Here is a 12,045-nt window from a genome sequence, read left to right as displayed (position 1 = left end):
TAAAACACACAGATACTGCACATGTATAAACATATAAACATACTTGTGTATGAAGACAGTCTTCATGCCTAGAGCTCTTGCAATGGCACAGGCATGCTGACCACCTGCTCCTCCAAAACATGCCAGCACATGCTTAGATGTATCATGGCCTTTAGCCTGGTGAGAGAGAGAGACAGTATTCAACATGGTCAAATCTCACTTGATGTTGATGTTAACATACTTCAAAGAGGTACATTCCATGCTTAAAATGCTACATAAGCCAGATAATTTTGATGTACAAGTATGTTGATGTTGCAAAAACAATAGTGCAATGGAGTTTCCAAAGAAAACAGGGCCAGATTTACTAATCAGGGAAAACTGGTGTGAGAACGCAATCCCATAAAAGTTCCCCTGGAAGAGAAAAGTTCATTGGGTGATTTAATAACAATATGCAAATGAAAAAGCGCAGATGCATTTGTCTTATTCTATAATGATGAAAATCAGATGCAGGTAATCTACTATAAACTCTGTTGCAATATAGGTTAAGAAATGCTTTTTTCGGGTGTTAAGTAATGGAGCGTATACCAGAAAATTGGCTAAGTAAATCACATTGCAATCTTATCATATCATATCATATCAAGGAGCTACCTAGGTAAGACAGAACATGTTTTATTGTAGGTAAGAGAATGCAAACCAAAAAAGGACCAATTATCTCTAAGTACATCTAAATTACAGAAGATTATTCAATGTGGCTTCAATGCTGCAACTGGCACTATAATTGTCATGTAATTATAACTGAATATTGTCCAATACCTGTGTAAGCGCTCTGATTGGCCTGCACATGGCTTCATTAGCCACATTGATGAAGCCCATAGCGACATCTTCTACACTCATTTCTGAATGGTCCCCTCCTGCAGCACTACTCAATGATTGGTTGGTTGAAAGGTATTGATTAATTTCTTTTGTGAGTGCGCGGAAATGCTTCATGGTTTCCTCGCTTGAGAGAGGCTCATCTTCTCCAGGGCCAAAGATTTTTGGGAAGAAGGAAGGCAGCAGGCGGCCGAGGGCTAGATTAGCATCAGTGACGGTCAGAGGACCACCTGAACCAGGAAAGAAGAGAGAAACACAATAAACATGCTACAGAGTTACTGTAACTTTCAGTCCAGTCTTTATTATGTGACAACGTCAAGACTTTTTCATGTGGAGAAACATGGCAGAAGCACACATCCAGTCAAGTTTTTAAACAGTAAGATTTAAATGTTTTTTAAAGAAGTCGGCTCACCAAGCCTGTATTTATTTGATCCAAAGCAGAGGGAAAACAGTACAATTTTGAAACATTTTACTATTTAAATAAACAAGTCTATTTGAATAAAATTTTAAAAACAACCTAAATTATCTAAAAAGCTAAAAGCTAAATTACTCCAGTCCTTCTGATATCGTTCTAATAAGCTAATATGCTGACCAAGAATTTTTTTTTTGTATTATTATCAATATTAAAATCAGTTCAAAATCAGTTTGACAAAAGATTTCTATTTGAGATAAATGCTGTTTTTCTGAACTTTCTAATAATAAATGTTTTTTGAGCAACAAATCAGAATATTAGAATGATTTCTGAAGGATAATGTGACTTGAGTAATGATGCTAAAAAATTCAGCTTTGAAATCACAGGAATAAATTACATTTTAAAGTCAAAAATTAAAAACCGTTAGTAAAAATATTTCAAAGGAGCAAATAGCATGTGCAGATCACTATGCTGTGGCAACCCCTGATAAAAGGGAGCGAGCCGAAAGAGAGAGAGAGTAAAAAAATTAAGATATTACTGTCTTTGCTGTACTATGGATCTAATAAATGCAGGCTTGGTGAGCAGAAGAGACTTCTTTAAAAACATTTAAAAAAATGTTTTTAAAACTTTAAAAACATTAAAACTCCTACTGTTTTTTGACTAGTTGTGTATATTATAGATAAATACAAGAATATAATACTATGTATAGACAACATAATTCAGCATGAGGTTGACAAGTGTTTTGACATTTTTAAGCGTTTCTCTCATCTTTTCCTCTCTTACTTAAGACGTTTTGAAGACTTTGGAGGATTTTTAGACGCACACCTTTCAGGAACTCAAATCATTCTGCTTGAGCAATTAAAAATTAATGGATTCATTTATTCAGTATATGTATATAATAGGTGCCTTAATGTCTTGACTAGTATTAATGTGCCAATACTTGTAAATTTTTACAACTTACACTTGTCTTGTATGTAGCAAATTAGTATCTACATACAAGACAATGAGATGAGAGGCCATTGAGTGGTTTAACACAGTTGGATGGGAGCAAGTATTGTGCAATGTAGATTGGCTAAATGTACAAGCAAGAAAAAGAGGGAAAGACAGTAAGTCTGATAACTAAACAGCAGCTATTACCTTTCCTATAGCAGGCAGGTCCAGGATGAGCACCAGCTGACTCTGGCCCCACAACAAACATCCCTGACCTGAAATACAGACAGACAATAGAAAAGATATTCACCTTTTCTAACTTACACAGTGTTAATATAGTTTCACGATAGTATACTACTACTATATCACTATATAACTAGTTTCACTTGGCAGAATTACAAAAATAAAGCATATCTCCATACAACCTTTTCAAATGCCTCTTAGGTGCATCACAATCACAATCACAATCATACAATTACAAGTTTATAAAAGTGAAGGCATGTCTCAGATAAAAGCAGACTACTAAAAGGCCCAACTTTATAATCTTAACTTTGTTGATACCTGTCATGACTATGCAATTGAGTGGGCTAACACTCTACTTGTCTCGTTTACAATAATATTATTTTTACATGCTAAGGAGCAGTGCGAAAGATTTATCAAATCTATTTATTACAATAAGTTTGGTGCCCAACAAACGAGGAGGGTGGGGACAAAATGCGGGACAGAGCAAATAGTGACAGAACACAAAAGAAGCCTTGTGCTTTAACACAGAAAACACTCCACAGAGAATGAGCGCCAGGATCCCAACACCAAACGTGAAATAAAATTATGTCCAAAGTCATAACAGGGCCGTGCCAGAGATCTTAGTAGTAAACGTAATATGTGACCCTGGACCACAAAACCAGTCTTAAGTCGCTGGGGTATATTTGTAGCAATAGCCAAAAATACATTGCATGGGTCAAAATTATAGATTTTTCTTTTATGCCAAAAATCATTAGGATATTAAGTAAAGATCATGTTCCATGAAGATTTTTTGTAAAATTCCTACTGTAAACCTATCAAAATGTAATTTTTGATTAGTAATATGCATTGTTAAGAACTTAATTTGGACAACTTTAAAGGTGATTTTCTCAGTATTTTGATTTTTTTTGCACCCTTAGATTCCAGATTTTCCAATAGATGTATATCGGCCAAATATTGTCCTATCCTAACAAACCATACACCAATAGAAAGCCTATTTATTGAGCTTTCATATGATGTATACATCTCAGTTTTGTAAAATTTTACCTTATGACTGGTTTTGTGGTCCAGGGTCACATATTTATTTATAGAGAAGCACTCCAACAGTGATTACGTTAAGGCTGTTTAATTCCTACAAGCATACCAAAGAATGTGTGTTTGTGTTGTGGATATGACCTGACCCACAGTGCACATGCTATCTTTGGATGAATGCACAGGCAACGTTTGCATGAATGCATTTGTGCTGACAATTGGTAATCCATAAGCCTAACCAATTAAATTATTAATTAATAGTTATTGCTTCATCATGAACACCCACGTTACTGGTTCTTACTTAAAGAGCAGGTCATGTGGGATTTCGAAAAATATCTTTTTTGCAGTTTGTAAGATCGCTATTCTTCAATGTAATCAGTCTGCACAGCCGTTAATCAAAAAAGTTTATTAAACACAAAGATATTGTATCGCAAAAAAAAGAGGTGACTCAGAATCACATTAACAAATTGTTATATTTTCGAATCTTCTGCATGTAACCCATCTCTGTCAGTGTGTAACACATTCCCCGCCTGCCCACAAAATATGAACAGTCTGACCTGCCCACAAACACTAACGCTAGTTAGTGTGTTCACATCATGTCCAGAAGATGATGTGTTTAACAATATCTTTAATATTACTTTAATATTATCCATAGTTCTCCCTGTACATATTCCCTATAAGTGCACTTATAACTTATACCTTTATCCTGCACTTGCTGCTTATTGCACTCCTGGTTAGACCTAAACTGCATTTCGTTGCCTTGTACTTGTACATGTACATGTGTAATGACAATAAAGTTGAATCTAATCTAATCTAATCTAATATCGCAGCAAAATAATTCAAACCCTTTACTGTGCTCCTTATTTTACAGAGTATGGCTTCTCGACTCTTGGTTTTTATCTTATCTTTATGGAATAACGAGTGCCTCCGAACCACAAACTGTAAGTACGGTTGATGCGTTATGTCTACATTTTCAATTGAGGGCTCAAAATATAATTTTTTATGCCAATATGTCATGTGTACTTAGTGCAGCTTTAGGTCTCCAGGTAAACCACAATATTGCTGGCTTTCTGAAATAGTTCTGATAATTCACTGTGAACCCACTATTTCCCAAGAATGTGTTGATTAATGTAGACTGTCATTGTTCTGATTACTTCATTTAATAATAACGAATGTATCACACAGAATTCATAATCATTGTAAAACTGCTGTATATTTTGCTGCATCAGTAGTTATAGGGTTAAAACTGTGTCCTAACTACATGCGCAGCGACAAAAAAGGTATCTTTTGCATGTTAATCAGAATTTTTGTCCTAACTACCCACGACGGTGACAATTACAGACATTTAAGACATTACAGTAGACATAGTTTGGTTTACAAACTGTGCTAACATCCACCATTATTGTTTTGTTAAGTGTTTACAGTTTAGCAGCTAAACTTTAGCTGTGGACAAGATTCGCTTGCATAAGTGTTAAACAAAATGCTTTTATTTGAGGAATGGTTTGGAGCACTACATTATTGTTTTATGTAAAGGTGCATGCTAGGGTTGCCAGGTTGTTACAACAACACCCACTCAATTGCTACTCAAAACTAGCCCAATCGCATTTTGAGGGGGTCCCCGTTAAGAAACTCCTTTGGGTGTAAAATATATACTTTTTGTCGAGGTTCCCCTGGTAAATTTGTATTCCAGGGGCTATATATGATGTTATTGGGGTTGCTTCAACCCACAATATCAAAAATAACCATGGACATGGCAACACAGATAGCAGCGCTCGCTAACTTGCTCAAGTACTCCTCCCTGTGCCAGTCACAACAGGCTTGGCCAGCTGACCAATCAGAGCAGAGTAGGCTCATGGAATGGAGGGGTTTACAGACATTTTGCTTAGAACTGCTTGAACGAACCATTTCGAAATCATGGACAAATGACTCTATGTATAAATGTATATTCTAGACCAGGGGTTTTCAAACCTGTCCTGGAGCCTCCCCTGCCCTGCACATTTTGCTTGTCTCTCTCATCTAATACACCTGATTCAAATCATCAGCTCATTAGTAGAGACTGCAAGACCTGAATTGGGTGTGCCTAATAAGGGAGACATACAAAATGTGCAGGGCAGGGGAGGCTCCAGGACAGGTTTGAAAACCCCTGTTCTAGACAATTTAAAATGTGTTCTGACCTTAGAAGCATTTAAATCTGTTAAAACAATATTAGGACACTTATATATATGACCTGCTCTTTAACTTTCTCATGACCAGTTACAATAAGAAACTGAAGAAGTGTAACTAAATTTAAAAACATGGTATACAATGTAAGAATGGTTCAAAATGATTCATCATACAAATTACTAATTACATTGTTAACTATAGTCATATTGTATGTTTGTTACCGAAAGAACAGTCGAGAGCCTCCACCTGCTGCTACAGTGCTGATGTCAAGCTGTGGAGCCTGTAGGGTGATGCCAGAGATAGTTGCTTCGAAGACGTGCTCATACTGTCCAGCGTATCGGCTCACATCTGTAGATGTGCCTGTACAAACCATTCCATCAGTCTCTTTTCTGACCTCTGTTCAACTTAGTTTAGAGCAAATTGACTATTATATTATACATTTAGGAGATACTTTTACACATCTCTCACCTCCCATGTCAAAACCAATGACAGGCTTCTTTTCCATTAACCCATAACATGTGACGGCATAGCCCACAACTCCTCCAGCAGGACCAGAAAGCACTGCCCGAGAGCCACAGAACTGCTCCATTGGAGTCAGCCCACCATCTGACTGCATAAATAACACATCCACATCCTGAGAGAGGGAGAAAGAGGTATTTAATGAATGGATTCTTAAAAAATATTGATATTGACAAAATAAATATCATGACATACCTTCAAGCCTCCTTTAAAGCCTGCAGAGAACTCAGTAAGGTAAAGGTGTATTTTTGGTGTGAGGTAAGCATCAGCACAAACAGTGTACCCACGAGGCACTGCTCGCACCATGGGCATCACCTCACTGGAAAGAGATACTTGAGTGAAACCAAGACGCTTCGCCAAAGAGCCCACAGCCTTCTCATGAGCCGCCCATCTAAAACACAAAATATCAGAAATGAGAAATGTGATTTCAGTGAACATTATCAGATATCTCAGTATCCTATAATTAGTTCAGTGTTTGATATAATGTCGCAATGGCCATTATGAAATTTTATCTCCACACCAACTACCAACTGGTGTTCCGTAGGGCTCGGTACACAGACTACTTTTATTCCCTCTTTATACAAAGTCATCACAACTCATGGAAACTTCTGTCATTCTTACACAGATGAGACACAATTAACACTTTCTTTTCCATTTTCTGACAGCCAGTTATCCTCTCATGACACTGCACTGTGAGTTCTTGCCACTTGCAGTGTTTGTTTATATCTATGTGTAAGCAGTGTTTTGCAGTTGAGTCAGCAAACTAGTTAGACTAGCAGAGCAACAGGTCTATAGATCAGTGGTTAGTGGTTAGAACAGCCTCCCCTGGGTTCTAATGCGCATTTGGTAAGGTATTTTCATTTATTTGGGGGGCACTGTAGACCTACTTGTAATAAAATGAAAAGTAAAATACAAAAAAAACATTAAGATACTTGTGTTTTTGAATAAATAAAGCAGTAATTTGTTGTCATGAAATTTTGATTTAAAGGGTTAGTTCACCCATAAATGAAAATGAGTCCATTATTTACTCACCCTCCAGGCATCCTAGGTGTATATGACTTCCTGCTTTCATACAAATCCAATCTGAGTTATATTAAAAATTATCCTGGCACTTCCAAGCTTTAGAATGGCATGGGCAGGTGTTTCTCTTCATCAGTCCAAAACAAGTTCAATAAAGTGCATCCATCCATAATAAAAAGTGCCTCACTTGTCCTGCACTTTTTATTACAGATGGATGCACTTTATTGGACTTGTACATACTTAAGTTCATTCTTTAAGTAAATTACTAATATTTACACCATACATTCTTAAATTCCCAATGTTCAAACTTTGGTGAAATATTAGTGAAAAAACATTTGTCCACAGTAATTTTGCAAATGACATGAATTTAGTGTCAAGAAAGAAAACCTAGTGTGCAGTGCATTTCTAGACACATGTTAAACTCACAGCACTTGCAATTTCATTTGTTTATTTTATAATTACATTACGTTCAACTTACAGTGAGGTCAATAAGTATTTGATCACCCTGTGATTTTGCAAGTTCTCTTACTTAGAAATCATGGAGGTGTCTACAATTTTCAGCATAGGTGCATTTCCACTGTCAGAGACAGAATCTAAAAATAAAAATCTGGAAATCACATTGTTTGATTTTTTTTTACAATTTATTTGTAAATTACTGTGTCAAATAAGTATTTGATCACTTGAGTCAAAAAATGTTAATATTTGGTACAGAAGCCTTTGTTTGGGCTGCTTGATTTTGGCAAAAATCATAATCCTGATTATTTTGGTCAATATTGTAATCGCAATTATTTAAACGATTATGACAGGGTCCAAAACTTTATATAGTGATTAATTTAAAGATAGCAATACAGCGAGAAAAAAGATACAAATGAAAAAAAGTGCTTTAAAAAATACTGAATACTTTTATGCAAGTCTAAAGTAGTCTAACAATACTACAGAAATTAAATGTAATTATTTGAATGTAAAATAAAACAGCGCCTTCACTGTAATAGTTAAACATGCTTTGTTTCTTATTAAAGCTACAAATGTCCTTCATTCAAAAGCAGTGAGTGATTTTTATCTTTGTATTTTTATGTTTTATTCATATTAGGCACAGAGACAGCAGAAGGAATCTTATGTGTTGCGCTTAACCACACGGATCCAATATACTGTTACACACGTATTTTCATTCTCAACGGTTTATGGTCAGTTAAGACATAATTGACAAGTGTTTACATGAATAATCACCAAGCGCCTGATTTTGAAATATTTTTGCGCGTATTTGAGCGTTTAGGCTCACCTTGACTTAAAAGATAACTTTTCATGTCCGTGTTCTGCTCCGTCTCTGAGCGCATTCACAGAACAGCGCAAATTTTCCTACGTGCTATTAAAAACACAACATCAAAGAAACATTAATAAATCAAGCACGTCCCGTTTTATGAAAGTCACGTTACATGATTTTGCTGATTTGCATGTGAAATTAGGCTTTTATGAAGGAGCGAAAGTGCTCCACTGGAAAGGGGGTGGAATGGGGCGCAATAATAGTTTAATTTCGATTACTGCATTTTCATGATCTTTTGAAGCAGAAATCAAAATCGAAACCGAATTTTGATTAATTGCACAGCCCTAGCCTTTGTTAACAATTACAGAGGTCAAACGGTTCCTGTAGTTCTTCACCAGGTTTGCACACACTGCAGGAGGGATTTTGGCCCACTCCTCCAAACAGATCTTCAGGTTTCGGGGCTGTCACTGAGCAACATGGAGTTTCAGCTCCCTCCAAAGATTTTCTATTGGATTTAGGTCTGGAGACTGGCTAGGCCACTCCAGAACCTTGACCCAGCCATGACCCATATTTAATGCTCTGACTGAGGGAAGGAGGTTTTTGCCCAATATGTCACAATACACGGCCCTGTTCATCCTCTCCTTAATACAGTGCAGTCATCCTGTCCCCTGTGCAGAAAAACACCCCTAGAGCATGATGCTTCCAGCCCCATGCTTCACTGTAGGTATGGTATTATTGGGATAATACTCATCATTCTTCTTCCTCCAAACACGGCGATTGCAGTTAAGACCAAAAAGATCTACTTTGGTCTCATCTGACCACAGGACTTTCTCCCATGACTCCTCTGGATCATCCAGATGGTCCCTGGCAAACTTCAGACGGGCCTGGACATGGGCTGACTTAAGCAGGGGAACCTTCCGTGCGATGCAAGATTTTAAAGCATGACGTCTTAGTGTATTACTGATAGTAGCCTAGGAAACGATGGTCCCAGCTCTCTTCACGGCATTGACCAGCTCCTCCCGTGTAGTTCTGGGGTGATTCTTCACCATTCTTAGCATCATTGATACCCCACGAGGAGAGATCTTCCGTGGGGCCCCAGTCCGAGGGACATTGACAGTCATCATTAACCTCTTCCATTTTCTGACAATTGCTCCAACAGTTATTCTTTTTTCACCAAGCTGCTTGGCAATTGCCCCGTAGCCCTTTCCAGCTTTGTGAAGGTCTACAATTTTGTCTCTTGTGTCTTTTGACAGCTCTTTGGTTTTGCCCATGTTGCTACTTAGACTTTGGCTGATTGTGGTGTGCACAGGTGTCTTTATGACAGCTAACGACCTCAAACAGGTGCTACTAATTTAGAATCATGAGCAGAGTGTAGCTGGACTATTTAAAAGCAAAATAACAGGTCTTTGAGGGTCAGAAATCTGGCTGATAAAGAAAGTGATCAAATACTTATTTGACACAGTAATTCACAAATAAATTGTTAAAAAAATCATACAATGTGATTTCCGGATTTTTATTTTTAGATTCTGTCTCTGACAGTGGAAATGCACCTATGCTGAAAATTGTAGACACCTCCATGATTTCTAAGTAAGAGAACTTGCAAAATCACAGGGTGATCAAATACTTATTGACCTCACTGTAATTATTTACTAGCTTTCACCCCCTTGCAGTTCCCTTTTGAATATCAGACCGCCGAAGGTCATGAATGACCAAACAAAATCAAATATTTCAAAGAGCCATGTAATAAATACATAAAGTTTATATAATTATCTATACACACGTGTAAGAATGGAGTAGGAGCACCGCTAAACTTCTGATGCCTTTGGATAGCACAAGTCTCAAATCCTTCTCCACACGCTGAAGATCCAACTCTTTCCACACCTCCAGACTTTCTCCTGTACTGCCTAAGAGAGAAAGAGAGTCAATATTGATACTTTTCTAAGCTTTTCTAAACCAATAAAACTTTCATATGACAAACATAAAATGTTAGTCAAGGTTTCCTAAGCCATAATTTAGCTTTAATGGCAATTTTACACTCTCTCCCTGTCTTAACTCAAGAATTAAACAGACCATTTATTTTACTATGCCTTTCTAAGTAAGTAGCCTCTGTAATAACCTTGGCAATGGGACAAGTTTCTGACTGGGCATTACATTAAACTGTTAATGCATACATTTTTGTGATAAGTAATGAAAGTGATGAAAAACAAGTAGGAGAATGATATGACTTCTAAAACTAAAAATGCAAAGATCAAGAAAATCCTAATCACCCGTTACTATTCGTTTGGCCTCATTTCTGGGTAGCTGACAGGAATCTTGTCTGAGAATAACCCTCTCATCCACTTCAATCACTTCCTCATAAAGAACCTCCGGCATACACACCTCCTAAAACAACAAACACTTTAATACACAGCTCCTACAACAATAAAACACTTGATTATCTAGCCCAGGGCATGCATCAAAGCAACTTCTTGGTGAAATGGAAACAGGTAGGCTAGACATGGCTTGTTGGTTAATATAGTTAGTTTGTGTTGTTCAATAACTGTCTTTAAACTGACAAAAACTGAATGAACTGCAATTTATTAAAATAACCTATAGTACATAATATTTAAATATGATCCTCAGGAGGTTTACAATCACATAAAAAACACATAAAATAATCTACATTTTATTTTACACATGTGGAATTTTATATTCTTCAATAGCCTGGTATGACACCACACTTTCAGAAATTCACTATTCAACATTTCAGTTGAAAAACAAATGACAAAAAAAAACAAGGTAAACATAAACATCAAGCCATTGTTTTGGCTAAAAGAAACTGACTGAGACAACTAGCCTAGACAACTCATTTATGAAAACACCCTTTGCCTTAGAACACAGTTCAATCAGTCTGTTAAAATCTAACTTCACTTTGTTATGTTTGGTTTCAATTTTTAACAAAGAGCTTTTACAAAAAACATGATGATACAGAAATTTTACAATGCAGAATTCACAAACATGACTCCAATGTTAAACCAGTTATTTAAAACCAACATACAAAACCTCTACTAATGATAGCATGCATTTGTGACTCAAAACTTTATTGCCTTTGGACACATTCCATATTGGACTATTAGCCCCAGGCATCCATTTCATTGTCTTCCAAAGTTACACAGCAACTCTGATTACATTCATTTTGTGAATCTGTTGCTTCATAACAAGCTGTACTATTACAGAACCTTTGTATAGTCTATATAAACAAACAGTTTAAAATGTTGTAAACATATTTATTCCATGACTATGAAAGTACTAAAAAAAAACTTTTTTAAAAATGCTATAATGAATTACAATCATATATAGGCCTGCATGATTTGGCCAAAAATTATGATTATTTTGTTATATTGCTATTAATGTATAATTTATATTGCAAAATTTGGAATGTACTCTACTACTAATGGAAATACTTACTTTTAGGGGTACTTGGGTCATACTTGGTTTCACTCTTTAAAATACTAAAAATACTAATATTTACACCATACATTCTTCACTTCCCAATGTTCAAATTTTGGTGAAATATTAGTCAAAAAACATTTGTCCACAATAATGTAACAAATTACATGAATTTAGTGTCAAATTAAAT

General features: G+C 36.2%; 1 protein-coding gene across 1 annotated transcript in view; it reads right to left on the bottom strand.

Annotated features, from left to right (window-relative positions):
• Positions 1-10,820, bottom strand: part of oplah (5-oxoprolinase, ATP-hydrolysing) — a 31,334-nt gene extending 20,514 nt beyond the window's left edge. Inside the window, exons 1-8 of the mRNA XM_073828163.1 lie at positions 10,694-10,820; positions 10,207-10,330; positions 6,341-6,536; positions 6,095-6,260; positions 5,848-5,986; positions 2,399-2,466; positions 793-1,079; positions 44-156 (exon numbers count right to left, since the gene is read on the bottom strand). Coding sequence (XP_073684264.1) covers positions 44-156; positions 793-1,079; positions 2,399-2,466; positions 5,848-5,986; positions 6,095-6,260; positions 6,341-6,536; positions 10,207-10,330; positions 10,694-10,799 — 1,199 coding nt within the window. The 5' untranslated portion in view covers positions 10,800-10,820. The remainder of the gene's footprint in view (positions 1-43; positions 157-792; positions 1,080-2,398; positions 2,467-5,847; positions 5,987-6,094; positions 6,261-6,340; positions 6,537-10,206; positions 10,331-10,693) is intronic.
• Between the last annotated feature and the right edge of the window lie 1,225 nt (positions 10,821-12,045).

Source organism: Garra rufa, chromosome 22, assembly GCF_049309525.1.
Source record: "Garra rufa chromosome 22, GarRuf1.0, whole genome shotgun sequence".
NCBI classification, from domain to species: domain Eukaryota; kingdom Metazoa; phylum Chordata; class Actinopteri; order Cypriniformes; family Cyprinidae; genus Garra; species Garra rufa.
This window is presented reverse-complemented; position numbering and strand designations above follow the sequence as displayed.